The sequence below is a fragment of the Papio anubis genome, chromosome 3, assembly GCF_008728515.1.
Source record: "Papio anubis isolate 15944 chromosome 3, Panubis1.0, whole genome shotgun sequence".
Taxonomy (NCBI): domain Eukaryota; kingdom Metazoa; phylum Chordata; class Mammalia; order Primates; family Cercopithecidae; genus Papio; species Papio anubis.
In genome coordinates, this window is record NC_044978.1 from 21291721 (window position 1) to 21319610 (window position 27890).

The 27890-nt window shown below is 35.4% G+C and overlaps 1 protein-coding gene and 1 long non-coding RNA gene across 11 annotated transcripts in view; one reads left to right on the top strand and one right to left on the bottom strand.

Annotated features, from left to right (window-relative positions):
- The window catches only part of DDX60 (DExD/H-box helicase 60), a 154881-nt gene that overhangs the window by 13990 nt on the left and 113001 nt on the right, over positions 1–27890 (top strand). For 8 of the 9 annotated variants that reach the window (XR_004182557.1, XM_031663991.1, XM_031663992.1 and 5 more), the window contains 10 exons: positions 456–797; positions 4758–4874; positions 13206–13364; positions 15534–15692; positions 19103–19244; positions 20211–20366; positions 22083–22188; positions 22653–22768; positions 23994–24154; positions 27036–27291. Coding sequence is in view for 8 of the 9 variants with exons in the window: in XM_031663991.1 (XP_031519851.1) it covers positions 456–797; positions 4758–4874; positions 13206–13364; positions 15534–15692; positions 19103–19244; positions 20211–20366; positions 22083–22188; positions 22653–22768; positions 23994–24154; positions 27036–27291 (1714 nt within the window). In the remaining variant the exon portion in view is untranslated. The remainder of the gene's footprint in view (positions 1–455; positions 798–4757; positions 4875–13205; positions 13365–15533; positions 15693–19102; positions 19245–20210; positions 20367–22082; positions 22189–22652; positions 22769–23993; positions 24155–27035; positions 27292–27890) is intronic. The other variant, XM_031663996.1, reaches the window with a different exon arrangement.
- Positions 741–27707, bottom strand: LOC103884758. 2 transcript variants are annotated; one of them, XR_001903016.3, is made up of 5 exons: positions 27658–27707; positions 24673–24723; positions 14781–14919; positions 2907–3028; positions 741–825 (listed from the first exon to the last, which is right to left on the bottom strand). It is a non-coding gene; the product is annotated as an uncharacterized LOC103884758 (long non-coding RNA). The 2 variants fall into 2 exon arrangements; XR_001903015.3 differs by having other exon boundaries at positions 14696–14919.

The following is a 27890-nucleotide window of genomic DNA, read 5'->3' on the forward strand; positions in this document are numbered from 1 at the left end:
GTTTACAATCTAGTTGGCTTCCCTAATTTTGTTATGCCGAGACAATCTCTATTGCTTAAGGAGGATTGCGGTAACCTGGAGCAATCCTCTAGAACGCAGTGGTTCACCTCAGCTTCCTGATACAGATGATTTATATCTACCACTTGCTTTCTATTCTTTTTCTTTCTAAATGAAATTAGAGAGGAAAAGAATTAGAAAGCGGGAAGGGTAAGCGTGATAAGCTCCGAGTATTAAGTGCCTGCTTAAAGGAGACACATGCATTTAAATCCAAGCTGCGATTTTTTTCGGTAAATATCTGTAAGATGGTAGTCAGAGTTTAAGGGTCTATTCCCCGACCATCAGACAGAACAAAACTGTTGGATTTTATTCCTTCCATGCCTTTAATGATGTATTAGCCAACTAAATGATTAAATGATAATTTTGAAATAAAATGTACTTCACCTCCTCCTCCACAGGATGCCGAGTATGCCTATTTCAACTTCCCTGAACTTCTTTCTTTGAGAACTGCTTTAATTCTTCATCTTCAGAAGAATACCACCATTGATGTTCGAACAACATTTTCGAGATGCTTATCAGAAGAGTGGGGAAGTTTCTTGGAGGAGAGTTACCCATATTTCCTGATAGTTGCAGATGAAGGCCTGAACGATCTACAAACACACCTTTTCAACTTTTTAATCATTCATTCTTGGGCAAGGAAGGTCAATGTTGTACTTTCCTCAGGGCAAGAATCTGATGTTCTTCGCCTTTATGCGTACCTTCTTCCAAGCATGTACAGACAACAGATTTTTTTCCAGAAGGTAATTCATATCCAAAAGACAATTTCTTCTAGAAATTTTCAAAATGTTCTAAGTTACTTGACTCAGTTTTTTTCTCCTGCTCCTCTAGAAAATTATCAGAGGTTTAACAGATAGGTATAACAATTAATAATATTAAGTAAATAATAATAATACAAATACAGTCATTTATCAAACACTTATTGTTATAAAATTGTGCTTGGTATTTCTCATGAATAATTTTTATTTAACCTTAAAATCAATCTTATAAGGTAGGTGTGAGTATTGTCTGTGTTTTACAGATGATGAAATAGATACTAGAATAAGTAATCTGCTCACCAAACACACCAAATGAATAGTAGAACATGGATTTGAAAAGACACAATCTGACTCAAGCCCCTATGTCCTTAACCACTGCATAATATATTGACCTCAAGGTAATGAAGGCCAGAAATGCATGGAATTAGGCCAAAATTATGCCCCTGTTGCTGAGACATATTGACAAATGCTATTAATATGGTAGCCTTTAATAAGAAAACAATGGAGATGGTCAATAAAGAAGGAAAATAACTGAAATAAGCTTATTTCTTATTAAGTAATCAATAGGAGAATTTTCAAAGTTCTTAGAGTTCGAATTCCATGATGTTATTATTTTGATACATTAGTATATTTGACAATTACTATATTGAAATTTTGGGAGTAAATATGCATACAGATGTATTTATAAATTGCTATATTTATATATAAAATAATAAATAATAGCTATAATAGTATATAATAGAAATAATTATAATAAATTTATTTACATAATAAATTATAAAATAATACAGTAACAATACATTAATAAAATTAGTACATTAAATAATACAGTTATTTATAAATTACTAAATTTATTTATAAAGTTATAAATACATCTAGTTTCTGCTTATTTTTCACTACTGATGGTGAATTGTGAATACGAAGGCCATTCTTTAATTCATCAAAATCATTTTTCAGACAATTAACATTTGTCACTGTTTGAGAATTGTGTCATACTCCTCATGTATTTGGAAACATTCACATGGTTGCCATAAAATAAGATAGTTTGTATTGCTTTAGTTAGTACAGTCATGCATCACATGGATACATTCCAAGAAATGCATCATTAGATGATTTCACTGTTGTGTAAATATCATTAGTGTACAGACACAAACCTTGATGGTATAGCCTATGACACCTTAGGTTATCTGATATAGCCTACTCTTCCTAGGCTAAACTTGTAGAGCATGTTACTGTATTGAATACTCTAGGTAATTGTAACACAATGATAATTATTTGTGTATCTAAGCATATCTAAACATAGAAAAGGTACATTCAAAAATGGTATAAAAGATTAAACATGATACACTTGTATAGGGTACTTACTATGAATGGAACTTGCAGGACCAGAAGTTGCCCTGGGTGAGTCAGTGAGTGAGTGGTGAGTGAATGTGTAGGCTTAGGACATTACGGTACACCACTGTGGATTTTATTAATATATACGGCATTCACTTTGGCTACATTAAATTTATTTTAAAAATACTTTTTAATTTAATACATTAACATTAGCTTACTGTAATTTTTTATTTTGTGAATTTTAATTTTTAAAAATTTTTTGACAGCTGTACAAACACATTATACAACTGTACAAAAATATTTTCCTTCTTTATTTTTCTTGAGACAGAGTCTACTCTGTCACACAGGCTGGAGTGCAGTGATGTGATCACAGCTCACTGCAGCTTCCACGTCTCAGGCTCAAGTGATCCTGCTGCCTCAGCCTATAGAGTAGCTAGGATTACAGGTGCACACCACCATGCCTAGCTAATTTTTGTATTTTTTGTAGAGACAAGGTTTTGCCATATTGCCCAGGCTGGTCTGAAGCTCTGGGGCTCAACCAATTTGTCTACGTCAGCCTCCCAAAATGCTGAGATTACAAGTGTGAACCACTGTGCCTGGACTTTCTTTCTTTATATCATTATTCTATCAGCTTTTTTTCTATTAAAATATATACTTTTTACTTTTTAAGCTTTTTTCTTAGAAGAAAAAAAGATGCAAACACACACATTAGCCTAGGCCTACACAGGGTCAGGATCATCAACAGCAACTGTCTTCTACCTCCAGATCTTGTCCCACTGGAAAGTCTTCAGGGGCATAGCACACATGGAGCTGTCATCTTCTATGATAACATGCCTTCTTCTGGAATACCTCCTTAAGGGCCTCCTGAGGCTGTTTGGCAGCTGTTTTTGAAATATAAGTGAAAAGAGTATACTCTAAAATAATAATAAAAAAATTAGTATAGTACAGTAAATGATAAATCAGTAGCAGTCATTTTTGTTATTATCAAGTATTATATACTGTATATAATTGTATATGCTGTACTTTTTTTGTTATTTTTTTTTTGGAGACAGAGCCTTGCTCTGTCGTGGAGGCTGGAGTGCTGTGGCACGATCTTGGCTCACCACAACCTCTACCTCCTGAGTTCAAGCAATTCTCCTGCCTCAGCCTCCCAAGTAGCTGAGACTACAGGCACGCACCACCATGCTGGGCCAATTTTTGTATTTTTAGTAGAGATGAGGTTTCACTATGTTGGCCAGGCTGATCTCGAATTCCTGACCTCATGATCCGCCCGCCTTGGCCTTCCAAAGTGCTGGGATTACAGACGTGAGCCACCGCACCCAGCCTATGCTGTACTTTTATATGCCTGTCAGCACACTAAGTGTGTTTACACCAGCTTCATGAACACTTGAGTAGTGCATTGCGCTGTGGCGTTATGATGGCTATGACATCACTAGGCAGTAGAAATTTTTCAGCTCCATTATAATCTTATGGGATCACTGACATATAAGTGGTCTATGGCTGAAGGAAGCGTTGTTATGTGGCTCATGACTATTATTAAACTATTTTCAACTCTGGTTGCCTACTCTGAGCAGGAATAGCCCTGGGATTCATTTTTATATTGGGAGGAAGTACTGTTATTAATTATCTCATTTTACTCTGTTAGAGCAATTTCTAAATCTGAGTTTTAAGAGTACCTACACATATCCTGTCTAATCTTTCCTTAAGAATAATTTTTTTTTTTTTTGAGACAGAGTCTCTCTCTGTCACTCAGGCTGGAGTGCAGTGGTGCGATCTCAGCTCACTGCAAGCTCCGTCTTCCGGGTTCACGCCATTCTTCTGCCTCAGCCTCCTGAGTAGCTGGGACTACAGGCCCCCGCCACCACACCCAGCTAATATTTCACATTTTTAGTAGAGATGGGGTTTCACCGTGTTAGCCAGGGTGGTCTCAATCTCCTGACCTCGTGATCCGTCCGCCTCGGCCTCCCAAAGTGCTGGGATCACAGGCATGAGCCACTGCGCCTGGCCGAATAATTTTTTTAATGAAGAATTTAATTTTTGTTAAAGTAATCCATTTCTAATTTGTTGAATATTCACCTTAAAGAAGTTATGTTATTAGTCAATTTGAGGATTATTTGAAATATGATTAAAAATACAATGTATACTGAAAATGGCTGCTGCTGGGTGATAGGTACCTGAAAGGGGGTTATACTGTCTTTTATTCATGTGTATGTTTGAAATTTGTTAAAATATATGGCATTAAATGGGGATGATGGTGTTTTGGAGGGTGCTGGAAGTGTTCTAAAATTAGATTGTGATATTGGTTCCAAAGTTGATAAATTTACTAACAGCTATTGAATTGTAACAAAATGAATGAATTTTATGTTATGTTAATTATACTTTTATGAAGCTGTTAAAAAACAAAATATACTATATTCCTAGGCAAAAATTAACTTTCAAAGACACAATAGTGATGTTCAATGGGGTTTAAACTTACAATTACATTGGCATATTTTTTCCTTAGAAATATATTGTAACATAATTATATCTAAAATATGTAATTTTCTATAGTTGGAAAATAACTACTTATTTTATTTATAACAATTTTTCTGATTTTTCTTTATTTTACAGAATAAACGGAACTTTAAAGATGCTTACGTAACCCTGCTTAACCAGTTGAAAAGATTTAAGCTTTCAGCATTAGCACCTCTTTTTGGAAGTTTAAAATGGAATAATATTATGGAAGAGGTAACAAAACGTTTTAAAAAGCTTTGTATTTGAACTAAGTTTTTAGTTATAGAAAGGTTGCAAAAATCGTACAGAGTTCTCATATACTTCTCATCCAGCTTCTCCTAATGTTAACGTCTTAAATATGGGACATTTATGAAAACCATGAAATTAACATTGTGTTAATCCTGTTCACTAAATTTTAGAACTTATTCCAATTCCACTGACTTTTCCACTGGCATCCTTTTGCTATTTCAGGATCAGTCCAGGATACCACATCCATTCAGTTGTCAGTCACACTTTTGAGTGTCCTCCAGTCTGTAATACTTTCTCAGTATTTTCTTGTCTTTCATGACCTTGAAGGTTTTGAAGACTACCAATCAGTTATTTTCTGAATGTCCTTCAGTTTGGACTTCTTTGATGTTTTCTCCTGATTGGAATGAGGTTATACATCTTTGGCTAGAATGTCACTGAATTAATCTTGGGTCTTCAGTGCATCCTAAGAATATGTCTGAGCATTGGTTAAGTTGGTGCCTGACAGTTTTCTCTACTGTGAGGTTACTATCTTCCCTTTGTAGTTAATAAATCTTTAAGGACATGCTTTGTGACTATGCAGACCCTGTTTCTTCTCAAACTTTAGTTGATTCACTTTAATGTCCATAGCAGATCTTGTCTGTAACAATGATTATTGATGATTTTGCCAAATGGTGATTTTTTATTTCACTCTTTCCTTGGAATTCCACTGTAAGGGACAGCTGTCCTAGTGCTGCCATTTATTTGTTTATGTCAGTATGGATAAATATATTTATTTTATATTACAGGTTAGAATCCAACATTGTAATTGTTTTGGAGCTCAACATGTTCCAGGTTTGAACATTAGAAGCACCTTTAGGTTGGCGCCTGTGTTCTTTTACAAGCTTTCATCTTTCTGTGCTTTCTAACTTTCTGAAATCACAAGATGGTTGGGTCTCATCTTGTATTTTCCCTGCCCCACCCCTGAAATTAACTACTTTGCCAAGGAAGAAGGCATTTAGAAGTTCAGACCTGAAAACTTTGTTGGTCAATTGCTACTGGAGTGTCATTGCTACTAGGACTTTTCAGCAAATGGAACTAGGATTCAAATCCATAATGGTTTATTTTACCCCTCCTCTTTCTTTATTTTTAATTTCTTTCTTCAATCAGGAGAAATCCAGCTTTCGTTATCTACAATATATTCACTTATTTGTTCAGTTCTAATACACACATGAAGTTATTTTATTTTATTGATTCTGATTTTTATAGATTCAGGGAATACATGTGCAGGTTTGTTACATGAATATCTTGCATAATGTTGAAGTGTGGTTTTCTAGTGTACCCATCACCCAGTGTTGTACTCAGCAGGTAACTCTTCAGCCGTCACTCCCCTCTGACCCACCCCTTTTTGGAGCCCCCATGTCTATTATTTCCCTCTGTATAGTAATTTTGTAACTGCTAACCATACCCTGTGAGAAAAAGTCAATGATATTATAATGTTTATGTGTAGTTCTCTTTTAACTGTAGCCATAGAATATGTTAATACACTGTTTCCGAAGTTATTCAGGTTAGTGACTTTTTCATCTACCTCCTTTGGTGTGGTTATGTTATCCTTTCTTATTTAATACAGTTACATTCATTGGTTAGTGTTTGTATTTCATCTTGGGTCCCTCCCACCTATTTCCTAGTTGTTTTTAATTATGTTCATTTTGAAAGGTATGTGAAAGGTATAGGAAACATTGCCACCACCACACACACACACACACACACACACACACACATACATATTCTGGTGTTAAACACATAGATTGTAGCAAATATATATATATATATTTTTTTTTTTTTGAGACGAAGTCTCGCTTTGTCCCCCAGGCTAGAGCGCAGTGGCGTGATCTCAGCTCATTGCAACATCCACCTCCCAGGTTCAAGCAATTCTCCTGCCTCAGCCGCCCACATAGCTGGGACTACAGGTGCCCGCCACCATGCCCGGCCTGTTTTTGTATTTTTAGTAGAGATGGGGTTTCACCTTGTTGGCCAGGCTGGTCTTGAACTAATGACCTCGTGATCTGCTCACCTCGGCCTCCCAAAGTGCGTGAGCCACCGCGCCCAGCCATTGCTTCTATTTTCTTGAGTGTTTTTATCATAAATGCATGAATGTTTATTAAAAGTATGAATATAATTGTATGATTCTTCCTCCTCAGTTTTATTAGTATTGTATAGGGTATTAATGATTTTCCCAGTATTGAAGCCTCTCTGTATTACTGGAATAAATCCAACTTAGTCATGGTGTATTGCTTCTTAATATGGTGTTGGATTCTGTTTACTAATATTTTGTTTAGAATTTTTGCATCAGTATGCATGAATGATATTTCTGTAATTTTGTTTCTTTGAATTGCCTTTATCTGGTTAGATGTCAGTGTGATATGTTCTTCATAAAAAAGATTAGAATGTCTTCTCTTCTTTTTCAATATTGTGAAATAGTGTATAGATCATTGAGATTATCTAGTCTTTGAAGATCTGATAGAAATAATCTGTGAAGCTATATGGTCCTGGTGCTTTTTTGTGAGGTAGTTTATTAATTTCCTGTATTTCTTCCTTGGCAATTGACTTCTTTGGGCTTGTTAACTCTAATGGGGTCACATTTAGTAATTTATTCTTCTGTGAAAATTATCGATTTCACTTAAGTTTTCAAGTGTATTTGCATTGAACTTTGTGAAGTAGGCTTTTGTGATTTATCTTCTGTTTCAATAATTACTTTCCCTATTAATTTTTATTTTGTGTATTTGTGAGTTCTCTTGTTTTTTTTTCTGATCAAGTTAGCTAGTGGTTTGTCTGTTTTTAAGTTATTTAAAATCAAGAATTTTGATTTATTAATGAGATCTATTGATTTTTTAGTTTATTATGTGCTTGCTTTCATCTTTTACTTTTTTGGTTTTTACGTTGCTGTTTCTTTTTAGATTTTTTGGGGGGCTGGGAACTTACTCATTTTAAAAATTCGTTTATTTTTATTGTTAAACATATTTAGTGAAATAAACTTTCCTCTGAATCACTGCTTTAAATATGTCCCATAGATTATGCTATAAATTGTTTTTATCATTAAAAAAAAAATTCTGTAATTTCAGTTTGTATTTCCTTTCACCCAAGTTTGACTGAATAGAAATGTTTATAAGTTCCAGATTAAAGCATGTTTGTGATTTTTTTTTTTCTTTTTCTTTTTTTTTTTTTTTGAGACAGTCTCGCTCTGTCACCAGGACAGAGTGCAGTGGCACAATCTCGGTTCACTGCAGCCTCCGCCTCCTAGGTTCAAGTGATTCTCCTGCCTCAGCCTCCCAAGTAGCTGGGACTACAGGCTCGTATCACCACGCCCAGCTAATTTTTGTATTTTTAGTAGAGACAGAATTTCACCAAGTTGGCCAGGATGGTCTCGATCTCTTGACCTCGTGATGTGCCCACCTTGGCTTCCCAAAGTGCTGGGATTACAGGCATGAGCCACCGCACCCGGCTACATTCATAATTTTTAAAATTTCTTGTTTTTCCCACTGCCTTTATTGTATTAGGAAGATGTTAACATATAATTAATTTTTATGGATGTGCTGGGGACATTTAAGACAAATGAAGATTCCCTATCACCACAATGTAGTTTGATTTATAAGGTTTACTCTGTTCATTATGGTGGTTTAAGTCTTTTATCCCTTATTTTTTTTTTTTGTCCAACTGTCTCTCTTGTGTATTAAAATTTGTTATTATAGGTGAGTTTCTCTATAGAGTTTATCTTTTGTCATTTTTATTTCACAAAGTTGGTTGCCATGCTATATGTTGGATAATTTTTCATAAGGGATATCTTTTCATTATAGATTATGGCTTTTAGAATAAGACTGCTTTTCTTTTTCACATGTAATGCTTTTGAGTTTGAATTCTACTTAGCCCAATATAAAGATACTAACTTCTGCTCTCTTTTTGTTTCCATTTACCTGGTAGAATTATGTACATTCCTTTATTTTTAGTCTTTCTGAATCACTTTGTTTTAGTTGTGTGTCTTGTATATGGAATGCGGTCCAAGGTGAAATTATTTTTTTCTTTTATAGGTAAGTCTTACATTTACTGATATGACTGATACGTTTGGTCTTGATTCTATAATATGTTATAGGCATTTATATTCCAATGTGTTTGTTAAGTTTCTTTAATTATGAGATGTGTATTCTTTGTTATTTCATTTAAACAATTTTAAACTTTGGTCTGTTTTACATGTTTCGTTATGGTAATTACCTTTGGGCTGTACCATTTTTATAAAAAGAATAATCTCAATTCTCCGTTTCCTTATTTTACCTTTCACTATGTGGTTTCTGAGATTTTAGTTTTTCTCAGTATCCTCTAGCACTCATTTATTGTGTATAGTGGGTTTCCTTGGATTATTATTTTTAAAATATTAATTTTATTATTAAATTATCATTATTACTATCATTTTATTATTTATTATTTTTCATTGAGACAGAGTCTTGCTTTCTTGCCCAGGCTAGAGTGCAGTGACGTGATCTTAGCAACCTCCCTGCCTCCCTGATTCAAGCGATTCTTCCATCTCAGCCTCCCGAATAGCTGGAACTACAGGCTTGCGCCACCACACCTGTCTAATTTTTGTTAAAAGTGAGTTTTTGTCATGTTGCCCAGGCTGGTCTCGGGCTCCTGGCTCCAGCTTCCCAGAGTGCTGGGATTATAGCCACCGTGCCTGGCCCAGTTTTGTTGTTGAGATGATGTAATGATAAAAATATTTTTCTGTCTTTCATTTCCCCTATTATTTTTCTGACCTTTTTTGGTTTTTATTTTATGTCATTTGGTTGTTTTCCCCATCTTTTCTTCATTAATTTATTGATTTATTCTCCCTTTACATCCAGGGAACTTATCTCTTTATTTCCCTGATAGTTTTGTGATTTTTCTAAGATTATTTTGCTGAATTAATTATTTATTTCTTTCTTTTCTTTTCTTTCTTCTTCTTTTCTTTCTTCTTCTTTCTTTCTTTCTTTCTTTCTAACCTGTTTCAGTTTCATCAGTTGCTGAACAAAAGATCATTTTTTGGCTGGGCGCAGTGGCTCATGCCTGTAATCCCAGCACTTTGGGAGGCTGAGGCAGGTGGATCACAAGGTCAAGAGATCGAAACCATTCTCGCCAAGATGGTGAAACCCCGTCTCTACTAAAAATACAAGAATTAGCTGGGCATGGTGGTGCATGCCTGTAGTCCCAGCTACTCGGGAGGCTGAGACAGGAGAATTGCTTGAAACTGGGAGGTGGAGGTTGCAGTGAGCTGAGATTGCTGAACCCAGGAGGTGGAGGTTCCAGTGGGCCCAGATTACGCCAATGCACTGCAGCCTGGCAACAGAGTGTGACTCCGTCTCAAAAAAAAAAAAAAAAAAAAAAAAAAAGATCATTTTTTGTATGATCTCATGCTTGTTTGAGTATATCCATATTTAAAATGTAGACTTAGAGATTTCTTCTGCTTTATGGTTGCTGTTTTTATTATTACTTTCAGAGGTAATGATGAGATTTTTTCACACAATTTGTGTGAATTTTTTTCCTGCTATTATTTTTTGCAATAACTCTCTATGTACTTTCCTTTTGTTTTAATGATATTGAGGTTTGTTACAAGATACTTCAATTTAATCCAATCCAATTAATTTAATTTAATATAATTTAATTTAATGTTTTCTTTTTCTGCTAGCTTGTCAGAGTCCAGGCATGTTAGTGGGGTTTTTGTTAGTTTGTTCGTTTATTTGTTTTGGTAGTGGGCGAATGGTTTTGAATCTTCAGATTATCTGCTTTTCTTCTGACTTGCAGAACCCTCAAATTCTTCTTTGTTTTCTTTTACCCTTTCACCACTTAGTTGCGGAAGGATACTTCTTCCTTTTTTTTAAAGCTTCCTTTTCTTTCCCAAAGCTGCTTTCAGAAAATTGTCCCCTTAGATAGTTCCTATCTTTCAAATAGTCTCCATTCTTTGTAAAAATTTTAAATTAAAAAAATTTTTTTTGATTGACATATCATAACTATATATTTATGAAGTACAATGTTTTGTTTTGATATATGTATACAATATGACATGATTACATGGAGCTAATTAACATATCCATCACCTTGCTTACCTATCATTTTTCATTGTAAGACATTTGAAATTTATGTACTTATTTTGAGATATATGACATTATTATTGGTTGTAGTCATCCTGCTGTATAATAGATCTCAAATCCCATTCCTCTTTTTTATCTGAAAGTTTGTACCCTTGGATCAGCAAGTCTCCATTTCTCCCCTTACCCCCTGAAGAGAAGAGTTTCTCTTCTCTATCTCTATGAGTTCAACTTTGTTAGATTCTACATGTAAGTGAGATCATTTGGTATTTGGCTCTTTGTCTTGGCTTATTTCACCTAGCATAATTCATGTTGTTTCATTCATGTTGTTGAAAATGACAGGATTTCTCCCCATTTTAAATGTTCAATAGTATTCCATTGTGTATATATACTTCGTTTTCACTGTCCGTTCATCTGTTGATAAACACTTAGGTTAATCCATGTCTTGATTTTGTGAACAATGTGTCAATGAACATGGGAGTGCAGATATCCCTTCAACATACTGTTACAAGAAAAACTTCAGCTGAATTAAATTTAAAGGAGTTTAATTGAGCAATGAACGATTCACATATCAGGCAGCCCCCAGAATCACAGCAGATTCAGAGAGACTCCAGGGTGCCTCGTGGTCAGAACAAACTTATAGACAAAAAATATAAAGTGACATACAGGAATTGAAAGTGAGGTACAGAACAGCTGGATTGGTTACAACTCTGCATTTGCCTTATTTGAACACAATTTGAATGCTCAGCACTGTATAAGTGGTTGAAGTATGGCTGCTTGGATCGGCCAAGACAGTGATCGTTACAGGAACATACTCGTAAACTGGGTTCTCTATCTTGTCTACCTATTAAGTTACGTTGCAATTTATCCACAAGGATTCAAATATGAAGTATGAAGTCCTTCTCAAGCCATATTTAGTTTGCTTTAACCATACTAATTTCAGTTCCTTTGGATACATACCCAGACATGGGATTACTGGGTCGTATGGTAGTTCTAATTTTAGTTTTTTGAGGAAGTTTCATACCATTTTCCATAATGGCTATACTGATTTACATTCCTACCAGCAATGTATTAGAGTTCTTTTTTCTCTGCTTCCTCTCTGACACTTGTTATCTCTCATCTTTTTGACTAAAGCCCTTCTGACAGATGTGAGGTGATATCTCATTGTAGTTTTAATTTGCACTTGCCTAATGATTGAAATAATTAGTAGCACTGAGCGTATCTTTCGTGTACCTATTGGCCATTTGGTTTTTTGTTTGTTTGTGTGTTTTTAGTGATGTCTGTCCAGGTCCTTTGTCTATTTTTAAATTGGATCATTTGTTTTCTTACTATTGAGTTTGAGTTGTTTCTATACTTTAGATCTTAACTCCTCATTAAATGTATGGTTTGGCTGGGTGCAGTGGCTCATACCTGTAATCCCAGCACTTTGGGAGGCCTAGGTGGGTGGATCATTTGAGATGAGGAGTTTGAGATCAGCCGGGCTGACATGGTGAAACCCCATCTATACTGAAAATACAAACATTAGCTGGGCGGTAGTGGCACGTGCCTGTAATCCTTGGGAGGCTGAGGCAGGAGAATCGCTTGAGCCTGGGAGGCAGAGATTGCAGTGAGCTGAGATCGGGCCACTACACTCCAGTCTAGGTGATAGAGTGAGACCCCGTCTCTAAATAAATAAATAAATAAATGTATGGTTTGCAAAATCTGTGGACTGCCTCTGTTTCATTTGTTGTGCAGAAGATGTTTACTTTGATACTATCCCATTTGGCTATTTTTGCTTTTGTTGCCTGTGCTTTTGTGGTCAGCCATATCCAAAATATCATTGCCCAGGTCAATGTTGTGGAGCTTTCCTCGTATGTTTTCTTCTAGTAGTTTTACGCTTTCAAGTCTTATATTTAAGTCTTTAATCCATTTTGAGATGCTTTTTGTATATGGTATGAGGATCTAATTTCATTGTTTCTCTCGTTATACAGTGAGCTCTTTTATTCTATGTACACAGGTTTCCTTTCATCTCAGAACAATTTTATCATTTCTTTTTTTTTAACTTTATTTTAAGTTCAGGGGTACCTGTATAGGATTTTTATGGAGATAAACTTGGGTCATGGGGGTTTGCTGTACAGATTATTTTGTCACACATGTATTAAGCCAAGTAGTACCCACTAGTAAGATCACTTACGAACAAAAATATTTTTCTAAATAGCATGACACTTTACAAGTTTTTTTTCTTTGACAGGCACATGAGACTGTATCTATGCTTACACAAGTCTGGCCAGAAGGATCTGACATTCGGCGTGTCTTTTGTGTTACCTCATGCTCATTATCCTTGAGAATGTACCATCGCTTTTTAGGAAACAGAGAGCCCTCCTCTGGTCAGGAAACTGAGATCCAACAGGTGTGGTTGTTATAACTTTACTGAGAAATACTATTTCTCTCCACTTTTGAAATTTTGTTGATTTGTATCTTTCATTTCCTCTATTTGGTACTTCATGTTTTTCTCTTATTTATATAAACTTCAAAAAATAAAACTGAAACTTGTGTCTATCAGGAAACACTTACTGTGCCATTAAATGATTTAATGTTTTACTATGTGGATGTTTCACTTAGTATATATTTAGTCTAAATCATCCAAAAGAAAATGAAACAAGACAGGGTATTAGCACTTGGCAGAGGCCTAATATGCTACTGTGTTTTGGGCTTTTTGTATGCATTGTGCCATTAATCCTCACAACAGCATTGTGAGAAAGGCATTAGTACTCCCATTCCACCTACGAGAACACTGAAGTTCAAATAGTCCAGGTAACGTTTTTCAAACCAAAGGTACTAAATAGCAATGTGGATTGAGCTCAGGTCCATCTTGTGCAGGTTCCACAATACCAAACTGCCTTTTTTTTTTTTTTTTTTTTTTTTTTGAGACTGAGTCTTGCTCTGTCGCCCAGGCTGGAGTGCAGTGGCTCGATCTCGGCTCACTGCAAGTTCCGCCTCCTGGGTTCACGCCATTCTCCTGCCTCAGCCTCCCGAGTAGCTGGAACTTACAGGCACCCACCACCACGCCCGGCTAATTTTTTTGTATTTTTAGTAGAGACGGGGTTTCACCGTGTTAGCCAGGATGGTCTTGATCTCCTGACCTTGTGATCCACCCGCCTTGACCTCCTAGAGTGCTGGGATTACAGGTGTGAGCCACTGTGCCCGGCCCCAAACTGTCTTTTAAAAGAACATTCCTACTGTAGTGTCTTAGCATTCATCCTAGCTGGAGAGATACTAAAGTTTTCAACCTTCTTTATGGCCAATAGGGTCCATTAAGAATCTGTTGGCCAGTCTGGATTCTTTCCCCCAGTATACAGTTGTCTCTACGTATATGTGCTTATGGACGTGCATGTTTACACATACACACACACACACACACACTCAGACGCATGTGTATACATACTATTCTGTATACAATCTACCTGCTGTGGGATTCTTGGCTAAAGATTTATATTAAAGAGAAATGAAGTTTCTGAACATTTCAGAAATGTTCAGGGCTCATTATCTTTTACTTAGCATCCTTATAATTGTTTTTCCAATTATCAGACTGAATATATTTTTAGTGAAACATTTTTTCATAACTAGACATAGTATTTTAAATCGCTCTCACAAAAATGATACTAAGTCGAATCGCCTCTCTGGAATTTCTAATGATTAGACTCTATTTGGCCTTCTAGAGGTGCCCTGATGAAATCTTACACTTGCTTTGTTGACAGCCCTGCAAATGTTTGAAGATAGCTATGACGTTCTTGTCCCATGATGTCAGATGTGTCCACTTCTTTACTTGTGTTCTCGCAGGGCAGATTTTTCAGATATATTACCGTCCTGGTGTCCTCGCCCTGGTCATTTACAATATTACATTTAAAATATGATGCCTTGGATGGAATAGAGCATTTAATGTGTGACTCCATCAAGGTAGAGGCCTGTGAAAATACAACTTCATTAGTTGCTTGATCAGCTCACGTAGAGTTCGGCTTAACTAAAAATCCTGAAAAATGTTTTATTTTAAGTGCTATTCAGCCGGCAGCTTCCCGTTCCACTTACCTCACATCTGTATAAATGCAGTAGAGTTTATGTTATAAAGAAAAGGAAAGTTAAAAAATGTAGAATGAAAAATGTAATGATTCAGCTGGGCACAGTGGCTCACATCAGTGATCCTAGCACTTTGGGAAGCCGAGGCAGGTGGGTTACCTGAGGTCAGGAGTTCGAGACCAGCCTGGCCATGGTGAAACCCCACGTCTACTAAAAATACAAAGATTAGCTGGTCATGGTGGCAGGTACCTATAATCGCAGCTACTCGGGAGGCTGAGGCAGGAGAATCACTTGAACCTGGGGTCGGAGGTTGCCGTGAGCTGAGATTGTGCCACTTCACTCCAGCCTGGGTGAAAAAGCAAAACTCTGTCTCAAAAAAAAAAAAAAAGGAATAATTCATGATTTCTGCACAGCAAAGGTGGCTGCCAGCTTCTGTGGTCCTACATGCTTATTATCCAGTGTCACATCCTGCTGTTCTCCGGCTTACCTTCTTTATTTTATTCAGGTGAACAGTAACTGCTTAACCCTGCAGGAGATGGAAGATTTGTGTAAACTGCACTGTCTCACTGTGGTTTTTCTACTCCATCTGCCTCTTTCTCAAAGAGCTTGTGCTAGAGTCGTCACTTCCCATTGGGCTAAGGACATGAAGCCTTTATTACAAATGGTAAATGGATTCTTTATTAGTTTACTATTTTTGTGTTTTGAATGTTTGGTAGATAAAAACTGCAGTAACTTTCAAAATTCCCTTTTTTGGGACTACTGTTAGCCCCCTGAGGGCTATGAAAATTTAATGGGCTACATCAATCACTTTCCAATTTCAGCATCTATGTTTAGGAGAACTAACAAATAGCATAATATAGATCTAACCTAAGGAAGAAACCTCTCTGTTTTTCCTTTGTTAAATCTCTGCCAAGATCAGATTTTTGTGTTATCAACCATAGTTGATGGTTCGTGATCATGGTGGTTTAAGAGGAACTGAAGAAATCAATGTAGTAGTTTATTACTTTCAACTGTTATAGAGAATATTTAGAGACAATTTGGAGACTTTAGGAAACTAGAAGCAAAAACAGAAGAAAAACTTCCCTGGAGGACCACCACTTTAATCAATGTGGATAACTGTTGACATTTTGGTTTATTCTTTTTATTTTAAATGCATGTATTTTTCTGATGTCTTATTGTTTCTTATATTGGAGCTCTCTATATATACCTATATATTTTTTTCCTTCATGTTTTTCTATTTTCTTTCACAATATTAGGATCATTTTTTAATGGCTACTAGTTATCTTTTAGTACCATGGTTTACTTACCCATTTCTCTATTATGGAATATTTAGAAGACTTTGATGGTTATATTATAGATGCTGTTATTCTCTTTGTATATAAGCCTTTTTCTTTAATTTGGGGTTATTGATTTTGGCTTGAGAGCTAGAAATGGGATTAAAGGAACAATTGGCACGAACTTTTTTTAAGGATCATGATACATATACTGAAAATGTTCAACAAAAGCATTTTATAACCAATTAAGTAGGAAGCCAGTCCACAAACATTTAGTGCATTGTGCTAATTGCTGGAATAGAGTGAGAAAAATAAAAACATATTTACCCTTCCCACTCCAACCCCTTCATACAGCTACATTTTCCAGAGAAGACAGATACTAAATTTTAAAAGTAATTATAAGGACAGAACCGTAGAATGCTTTATAATCTGATAATAACAAGATCCAACGTAGTCTGAAAACAATGGTTCTTTTTAAGAAAGAAAGAGAGGCGGGGCGCAGTGGCTCACGCCTGTAATCCCAACACTTTGGGAGGCTGAGGTGGGTGAATCACAAGGTCAGGAGATTGAGACCATCCTGGCTAACATGGTGAAACCCCATCTCTACTGAAAAAATACAAAACAATTAGACAGGCATGGTGGCGGGCACCTGTAGTCCCAGCTACTCAGGAGACTGAGGCAGGAGAATGGCATGAACCCGGGAGGCAGAGGTTGCAGTGATCCGAGATTGCGCCACTGCACTCCAGCCTGGGAGACAGAGTGAGACTCTGTCTCAAAAAAAAAAAAAAAAAAGAAAGAAAGAAAGAAAGAAATGAAGGGAAATGAAGTGACCCAAGTCCTGGAGGAAGAGAAGGAGTTAGCAGGATGGAGAGAAGATGAAACTGGATTCTAGGGCATGAAGCAGCATGTGTAATTATCCTGAGGATGGCATAACCGAGGAACTGAGATACATCTATCATAGCAGGGGTAGGAAAAATATGGGAAAGTGATGAAGCTGAAGAGGCAGGTAAGAGACAAGTCACACAGGATTCTGTAGGCCCTGTTAAGAGAATGGAGATGTAACTTGATAGAAACACAATGACGATCCGCTGGATGGTTTCAAATGGATGAGTGGCACTTGCATTTGCAAAATCTTTCCCTGGCTTGCAATGCAGAGAGTGCATTGGAGAGGCAAAACGGGGGATTTGGGGAAATTAGGTGGCTATTACCTCAGTCATGTAAGTGTAGATGGCGTTAGGGACCAGCGAGAGGTAAGTAGGGATGAATAGCAGTGGGCAATTTTAAGAGTTATTTAAGGTGAAGAATGACAAGTTTAGTGTTTGAGTGTGGAGAATGAGGGAAAGGAAGGAGTCAAATAATTCCTAGAGCCCTGGCTTCAGCATTTGTGGGGATGCTGCCATTGTATGAAGGGCATGTTAGTGGGGAAGGATCGTGAGTTTCTTTTTTTGGAAATATCAAGTTTAAAGTGCCAAAGAAATGTCCACATGGAGATATCTAGTAAACAATTTGAAATAATGGTTTGGACTTAGAAGGGTGGAATGGGCTGGAGACAAAGTTTAGGAATCATTACTCTATGGATGTTAATTGAGGCTCTGCTAAGACATGAAATTATTTTGGAAGAGAGATATGGTAAGAGAGCTGAGGACAGGGAGCTCAAATATCCCAATATGAAACGCTTAATTATGGGTTGAGACGCTGGCAAAATACACCGAGAAGGAACTACTTAGATAAATGGGAATAAAATCAAGGAGAATGGGTTTTCCTGAAGGTCAAAGGAACTGGGCAGTTCAAGAGGTGGATGTGGTTAATAGTATCAGCTGCTATAGAAGACAGTAATAGGTTGAGGACTGAAAATACATTGGTTTTAATGAAACGGAGCTCACTGTTGATCATAATTAAGAGACTAAGGTCTAGGTTATACTTTTAGCTAACAGAAAACATTAGTTTTTAATTAGACATAACAATGATCCTCTTATGTCCTCATTTTGCAAAGGAAAAACTTGGACTCAGCTATGTGGTCCATGAGCACAGCTAATGAATGATCAAGTTGAGATCTGACTTCACTCTGTCCACTTTCCAAATATTTGCCCTATGGAGTAACAGCTGATCAGCCCATAGTCAGCCATCCTTCCTGCCTTTCCCATACTCCATGCCTGATTTTTGGTAACACTCTGTAGTGTGAAGTGTAATTTCATGTAGCCCCTAATCTTTTCACAATAAAAGAAATTTTTGACATTTTTTGAGGCCTCTTGAGAAAGCAACTAAGCAAATCGTGGAAGGGATCGTTCCATGAGGTTTACTCTGAATCTTGAAGCATGGAGGCCAACCAGGTAGGTGGATGAGAATCTTAAAAGTTTGAAGGATTCAGCATCTTCTAGTTCCCTGAACACTCAACCACATTTTTTTAAAATGCTCTTTTGACCTAAAAGTTAAAACTGAATATATTAAAATCTAAATAAAGAACAGAAGCACATTTCAAAGCAGAAGTATTTCTGTAGCTTTGGGATTCTATCTGTGGGTAACAGTGTGAGAAAAATACTATTTTAAGAGTCAAATGCAGATTTCATTGATTCAGGATAAATAACTATACAAAATGCATTTTTGGATCAGTTTTTATTTTATTTTATGCTTTAATTCCTTAAGGTGTAAAGCATTCACCATTACCCAGCCTGAATGGGCTTACATTAACAAGAATTGGAATGACCCTGCCCACTGCCTTTCAGTTCAAAAGCATATGAACCCTATAGTTTATTGCTAATATGAATATTGCCAATAATTTAGTTTTCTTTTCAATTTCCAGAAAAAATGGTGTGAATATTTCATCTTAAGAAATATACATACTTTTGAATTTTGGAATCTGAATTTAATTCACCTTTCTGACTTAAGTGATGAGCTTTTGTTGAAGAATATTGCTTTTTACTATGAAAATGAAAATGTAAAAGGTACCATCTCAGTATATTATAATCATTATACTTGCATCCACAGATAAACTGTATAAGGAATTTAAAACTACAAAATAATTTTTCTGTACTTCCAACATATAACATAGCAATTATTTTCATCTTTGTTCACATATGTATGTAATATTTTAGTTGCAGTCAGAGGGAATGCTGTATTTTAAAATATGTTTTTCACTTAATATTACATTGAAAGTATTTCAGGAGAAAATATATGTTTGTGTGTCCAGCATTTTCAGTTAATTTCAAAAGTTGAACTTTTCATTTAAATGCACGCATAATATTTCTTCATAAAATTTAATTAGTTTAATTATTTCACTACTATTGAGATATTTAGGAAATTTAATTTTTTTCTAAAAGATAAGGCTAATTTGTATGTTTTTATATGTAATTTGTTTTTCTTTCTTTAAAATCTTTTCTTAGGGTAAGGTTTCTGATGTTTCCTAATAGTAAAACCAAACGATACAAAACAAAAACATATTTGGACAGAACTCTGTCTGATTGAACATTATCGAAGCTGTGATGTGGTTCCTTCATATTGTAATCATTGTAATGAATTAACCGCATATAAACTTAACAATCCTTTACCAATTTTCTCATCTCTCAAAAATTAAAGTTTTTATTCTGTTTTGTTGGTTGTAAAGTTATGTGTGGCATAACATTTTTATTACCTTAAAGAGAAGTTAAATGTTCACGATGCATTTTGTGAGATAATATACTTACAAAGTTAATACTTAGTTATTAAAATGAAAAACAAGATAAACTTTACGATCTGTATCTCGTAGTCAACACTAGTGACCATTTTCATTTATGTCCAGTGTGGAAGTCACCAAAACTTTCACTATGTGGAAAGTATTTCAGAATTCCATGAATTTACTCAAAATGTGACTAATGATTCTTTGTATGGGTGTGGATGGCTTCTACTATTTAGTGTTTTTAATTGTTATGTAGGCCTACATTTGAATTTGGGAGATACCATTATGAAAGATTATGAATATCTCTGGAATACCGTATCAAAGTTGGTCAGAGACTTTAAGGTTGGACAGCCATTTCCTCTGAGAACAACAAAATTTCGTTTTCTTGAAAAGAAACCATCACCAATCAAAGGTAATAAATTTCTCAATTAATCTGAAATGAAAACATTATTCCTCTGAAAATGTTTAGGAAATACCACTAATTCAATGCTGCAAGTATAAATAATTTTCTGGTACTTGAATTTTAATAATAATAATAAATTACCTTTATTCTTATATCCTTGGAGTGGTATGCTATGACTATAATTATGAAGATTTACATTTTGCTTATAATTAATATTGTTTCAATTAAAAAATACAGCCAAACGTATGTGACTTCCATTTCTAGCAATATGGCAGTTATAGCTCAACAGAAAAATCTCTTTGTGTAAAGCACTTGAGATGCTGAATAAGAGACACCAAACATCTTTTTATATCATTATAGCTAAGCTCAAAACATCCTAGGGGTTGAAAAAGTTAGGGAAGGCCACATGGGCTCTCCGCCTCTTTTAGGCAGCAAGTTGCAGGGGCTTAAATAAGAAAGCATCCGAACAAACACAGGCACAGGGAGCACCAGGAGGATCCCAGGCAGAGCAATGGTGGTTTACCTGGAATCATGAACCAGACATTCAATAGAATACAAAGTCATTCATTTGTCTATTATCATCATATACATGATATGTAATATCTATCTATCTATGTATCTGTCTGTCTGTCTGTCTCGTGTGTGTGTGTGTGTGTGTGTATAAAATCAAAGAGGACCCAAAAGAATACTGTAATCATATCAAATAATTTCATTACCATCTGTATTTTCCCTACTTCTTTTTTATTTCATTTCATGAAAATCTATATATGTGTGTATATGTGTATGTATATGTATATAGATATATAATCTCTGAGGCTTCCATCGTCAAACTCTTTGTCTTATAATAAGGAATAATAAAAGATTCACTTCCATGGTCCCTTTATCTTCCTTCCCTCCCTCCTTCCACCTGCCTTTCTTTCTCTTGCTTTTCTTTCTCTCTCTTTCTTTCTTTCTTTCTTTCTTTCTTTCTTTCTTTCTTTCTTTCTTTCTTTCTTTCTTTCTTTCTTTCTTTCTTTCTTTCTTTCTTTCTTTCTCTTTCTTTCTCTTTCTTTCTTTCTTTCTTTCTTTCTTTCTTTCTTTCTTTCTTTCTTTCTTTCTTTCTTTCTTTCTTTCTTTCTTTCTTTCTTTCTTTCCTTCCTTCCTTCCTTCCTTCCTTCTTTCACCTTCCCTCCTCCCTTCCTTCCATCTTTCCTCCTTCCTCCTTCCTTCCCTACCTCCCTCCTTTCTTTCTCTTTCTTTCTTTCATTCTTTTATTTCCCCTTCATTCATTCATTCCTTCATTCATTCATTCATTCATTCATTCATTCATTCATTCATTCCTTCCTTCCTCCCTCCCACTCCCTCCCTCCCTCCCTCCTCCCTCCCTCCCTCCTTTCTTTCCATCTACCTACGTATCTGGTGATTTATCCATTTATCATCTGTCTACTTACCCATCCATGCATCTATCCATCCACCCATCCACCCATCCATGCATCCATTCACCCACCCATCCCCCATGCATATCCACATATATGCCAAAATGCTGTCTAATTCTTTATACTCTACTGTGTTCCAAAGTGTTTTACTGTGGGAAAAACTTTATGAGAAGGGCTGAACTTGATACATGTAAATAAGATTAATGTAAAATGTTTTTAATGTGAGTTTTAGAAAATAATATGTAATATTCCTGTCTGAAAGTTTTACATTTGACCTTGTCTCAATTTTTGTTTGTTTGTTTGTTTACAGACAGCGCCAGTGAAATGGTGCCCAATTTGGGTTTTATTCCAATGTCCTCTTTTGTGGTTGATAAATTTGCTGGAGATATTTTGAAAGATTTGCCTTTTCTAAAGAGGTATAAGACCAAAACTGTGCCTCAATAAATACTTGTATGGAATACAGGAGTTACACAACAAGGATTATTTGAAATGCAGATGATTAGAGTACATTACATGTAGTATGTGTTTGTAATACATAATGAATTTAAAATCAAAGTTTTCAATGCCTTTTGGCCATTACTATGTAAAAATCTGTATAGTTTTTAATCTTAGAATAAGTCACTACAGCTGCATATTTTAAATTAATGAATTAATGAATGCATATTAATTGATATTGATGAGACTGTCAGAGACATGGAGTAGATTTTGATTTATTAAACCTCTAATAAACTGCTCTTTGGATTCTACCACCCACATCATATTGCAGAAAGAAGAAGGGGAGCTATGATTTTCAAAAATATTATAAAATAAAATCTGTGCTATGTTATATTTAGAAGTGTGCAATTTAAAATATGCTTTTTTGTGTGTGTGTGTCTCGCAGTGATGATCCTATTGTTACTTCACTGGTTAAACAAAAGGAATTTGATGAACTTGTGCACTGGCATTCTCATAAACCCCTGAGTGATGATTATGACAGGTCCAGGTGTCAGTTTGATGGTGAGCTCTGTGACTCTAGTGAAATAAATTTAAATCTACTTTACTCTCTACCTTTTGTTTTATAGTGGGAAATTATCATATCATGAGACACAAATTAAATTTTTTTGAATAAAAATAGTCTACAAGATATTCAGATGTGCATTGGGAAAGATGGTAATGAAAAATTCTCTTTTTCTTCATTGACAGTCATATGCATGTAGATATGTATGTGTTTTAGGAGGAAGTGCTAGAAGTTGTTTTGAGGAAAGATGGTTTGTAGTTTAAGCAATGTATGTATTCCTTGGAGTCAAATATATTGAGACCATAGTATTTCAAGCAATTTTAACTGTTTCATTCAACCCAATTGGCTGCATGTAATAAGCACCAGCATTCTATCTGCCTTCATGCTCAGGGTGGTTGAAACTACAAAAGGAGGCCCATGAAACTGCTAACAGGGGATCAACAGAGACTGAATTTAGGATCTTGTCTTCATCTCAACTTTCTGTATCCCTATGCTTACCCCCAGCCCCCTTAGAGTTGACAAAACTTGCTCTGAGAATAACCTAGGAGTAGGCATATCAAGTATGCTCGTATGAAGTACTTATTAGCCTGGGTATGTAAAAAATGACCAAGGTGTTGGGGGGATACTTTAGATGAACCATTAACATGCTTCAGAGTGGTTTGGTTTGATGTATATATTTACAGACATAGAAAAATTAGCTTAGTTATTTCATTTCTGTGAGTATTATGGAAGTAAGGGAGTAAGGCATACCTTGATTACTGGGACTTCTTATATTATGAGATTTTACCATTTCAGCTGCCATGCTCTAGGCTCTGGCTCTGTGGCTATGGTCTGGAGTAAGGATTTTTTCTATCCAGTGATGCAAGAAGCCAGAATATCTTAGATAGTTGTCTTCTTGCCTCTGCTTCTACCTTCGTCTTAAACTAATTCACAGGGCAGAGGACATACGTAATGCCTGGAATCTGTCATTTTTTTTGTTGCACCCTGATACCTGATTTAGGAGGTAGACCATAAAAGTGTGTTTTGCTACTTCCACCCTTTGAATAAGAGAAAGAATTATTATCCATAGATAACTTGATTTTACATTCTCTCTTTAAGAAAGATAATAAGATTAAATTACTCTTCCATTAATTTAACTAATGGATGTGGGATAATATGAAGGATTGATGAGAATGCTATTGAAAAACTATAATAAAGTGACATTTTAAGTCTTTTCTTTTTCAGAAAAATCTAGAGACCCTCGTGTTCTTAGATCTGTGCAAAAGTATCATGTTTTCCAGCGGTTTTATGGGAATTCATTAGAAACAGTCTCTTCGAAAATCATCGTGACTCAAACTATTAAGTCAAAGAAGGATTTTAGTGGGCCCAAGAGCAAAAAGGCACACGTAAGTTCTATACATTCTATCAAATTTAAAAAAAATTCTTTTTCTTTTCTCAAGTTGATATTTGTTATCCCTTTCGTAGTTTCTTTTTATATAATGCTTTTTCTTTATATATATATATATATATATATATATATATATGCATGTATTTTTATATATGATTACTTATTCTTTTACCTCTTGCTGAAAAAGCCTAACCTGCATAAAAAAGTTGTAATGGTATTCTATACATAACGTATGTATCTATTTGAAGAATAATTAAGTGACTAAAGTTTTGAGTTTAGAAATTTTAAACTAACATTAAAAATATAATTGTTCATTAGTTAATGACAGTGAAAATCTTTTTCATATAGGTAGTAAAAATAGATATGAAATGTTTGTCTACTTTTTTCTAAATTATAAAGAGTGTTTACACTTTTCCAAAGTATTTAAATGATTGATCAGCCCACCACATTTTGTGAGTGGAAGGTTAGAACTGTCCATTTCCTCTTTCTGTGTGAGTTCGACTCCTGCAACCTTACCTTTTTCCTTCTTGGGATGTCGTTTTTCTACTCTTTTCCCAGGAGACATAACTGTGGAATGGAATACAAGTAGTAAATAAGAAAAGTTCCAATCTATTTCTGGAATAATAATACTAATAGTTTATGATCTAAAATTATCAGTTGATAATTCCTGCAACATTAATGTCTAAGTACAGATATTTTTATTTTAAAACTGAATTTTCTGATTATTTGACTTTAGAGACAGGTCATGAAGGTTTCCATCTTAAACAAATGGAAAAGTCATCAGGCTTTAGTATCTTTCTGTGGGCCTCAAAGTTGGGGATTTGGTAATGGCATTTATTTTCACAAAAAGTTTCTCTTAAGATGAAAGGTTTTAATATATTAGAGAAACCAAGTTAACAAAACCAATCACAAATAAAGGTATTTGTCACATATCTACCTTAACAAATTGAAATAAACATGGTGAAGTTATCAGGAATGAAACATATAAAGACCTCAAAAAATATTTTTATTCTCACTTCTGAATAATTACTTTTGTGAAAATTTTGACAAGATCAGGAAAATGTGCATCTCTTTGTCAAGCCTTCAGTGGACATTTCAGAACTCCAAGAGACAGATAGTTCATCAGTTCAAGGACTTATCAAAAAAGCTCTTGTATTTTCTACTCAAGATAACATCAAAAAATAATCACAAATTACTCTAAAAGGTTCTCAGACGTTCTATGAAGGCTCTATTCTTCAACTGCTTCAAAAGTTTAAGCAGTTGGGCTGTCCCATCTTTTGTTTTAAGAGCCAAAGGGAAGCCTCTCTGAGCCCAACTATGTGATCATTGTTTCTCTCCTCCTTTTCATTTATGTAGCCAATTGTATTGTCAGTGAGACTATTTAATTGAACATTTACTTTTTTATTTATGGGTGACAAAAAGCTACTGCTTTTCAGTTATGTTTGTTATTGTTGTTTTGAGAGATGTTATGAAATGGTAAATTTGCAGAAATTCTTGTCACATAATAACAATGTATGAAAATAGAAAAATCTACATGGCAAAGGGTCAAAGGTAACCCTTGTACTATTGACACAGAACCATGCTAAATTGGCCCAACACAGCAAATTAGGAAGACTAAACACTGGGAAAGCTCAAATATTATTGATTAGAAGGATTTGTTTCCAATTTAGAGAGTGAGGACAACTAAAATTGACTTCATTATAGGCAGGCATTTACAGATTAATTTCGTGACTAACAAGAAGAGTGGAAGATGTGTTGGAATCCTCTTGCTAATACAATAATTCTCTAATTTGTCATTGTAGATTAATGAGTCAGGTTGGTAAAAGCATGGTAAAAGTGGGCCCATACTATGTTTAAGTTAATTGGAAGCGCTTATTGAGGAAGAGAAAATCAGTTGTATTTGTATTGTTCCTCTTATCCACTCCTCTTCTTCCTCTTTCCTTATTCACTCATCAAACATTATGGACTAAATGCTTTGTGCTTGAGACATACAGACAACAAAGGCACATTCCTGTCTCAGGATCTCAATCAAGAGAGGAGGAATGGCAAATGAAATTACAACTACAGTTTGTGCTAATGAGTGCTTCAATAGATGTCTGAGCAGAGGAAGAATACATGACTTAGACTTGGGAGAGTCAGGGAAAGCTTCAGGGAGGAAATATATTAAACAAGTAGAGAATAGGGAGGTGATGTGGGAAGAATGGAAGAGGGCAGGCAATTCTAGAGGGAGCAGCAGATATCATAGCATGGAGACATCAAAAGAGAGGTAGCCTCTTGTCTCTGATTTTGTGACATTAACTCTTCTTTTTTTTTTTTTCCTGAGACAGAGTCCTGCTCCATTGCCCAGACTGGAGTGCAGTGGCCCAGTCTCGGCTCACAGCTACCTCTGACTCCCAGGTTCAAGGGATTCTCATGCCTCAGCCTCCCAAGTAACTGGGACTACAGGAATGTGCTACCACACCCAGCTAATTTTTGTATTTTTAGTAGATAAGAGGTTTCACTATGTTGGCCAGGCTGGTCTGAAACACTTGGTTTCAGGTGATCCGCCAGCCCCAGCCTCCCAAAGTGCTGGGATTACAGGTGTCAGCCACCATGCCCAGCGGCATTTACTCTTTTATTTATAAACTACACCACTCACAAATCTAGAAAATTATCTACAGAGAGCCTTTATACTCCCTAAATTAAATTGTCATAAGTTGTAAATTAACACAGGCTTAATTTCCAAAAGAAAAAAAAGAAGTTTTTCACATCTACTCAAAATGGGATGATGATCAAAGTCATCAATACACCCTTACTATTGTCTCACTCATGACCTCTTATCTTGGAATATTTTCAGCTTATTTTAAGAGATGCTTTTTTTTTTTTTTCCTTTGGGGCAGGAGACCAAGGCTGAAATAATTACTAGAGAGAATAAGAAAAGGTTATTTGCCAAGGAAGAACAAAAGGAAGAGCAAAAGTGGAATGCTTTGTCATTTTCTATTGAAGAGCAAATGAAAGAGAATTTATACTCTGGAATAAAGAACCTGGAAGACTTTTTGAAATCCTGTAAAAGTAGCTCTGTGAAACTTCGGGTTGAAATGGTGGGATTAACTGCTTGCTTGAAAGCCTGGAAAGAACATTGCCGAAGTGAAGAAGGTATGTGATTCTGTTTCCTTATTTCGGTGAGTTGGAGAATTAATACAAATGTAATAATGATAGTTGCCATTTATTAACTGGAAATTTGCATTAGAAGACTTACATGCACTATCTTATTTTATGTATTATTACCTTTAATATGTTCTAAGACCCACAATGGTTGCCTGAAACTGTGGATAGTACCAAATGCCATGTATACTATTTTGTCCTATGCATACATATGTATGATAAACTTTAATTTCTAAATTAGGTACAGTAAGAGATTAACAACAATAATAAGATAGAATAATTACAACAATATACTATAATAAAAGTTATGTAAATATGGTCTCTCTTCCTCAAAATACCTTATTGTACTATACTCACCCCTTTTCTTCTTGTGAGAATGTGAGATGGTAAAATGGCTACATGATGAGGTGAAGTGAGGTGATTGATGAACACTATTGTTGACCTTCTGATGATGCAACAGAAGGAGGATCGTCTGCTTCAGGCAATCCTTGTGTCATTAAGCCATAAGGGAGTGAATGACTGATGTTAGGAGCAGATGATATTGATGATTGGGGTCCTCCATGGTTGAAAGAGTTTTGCTGAAGTCTTTT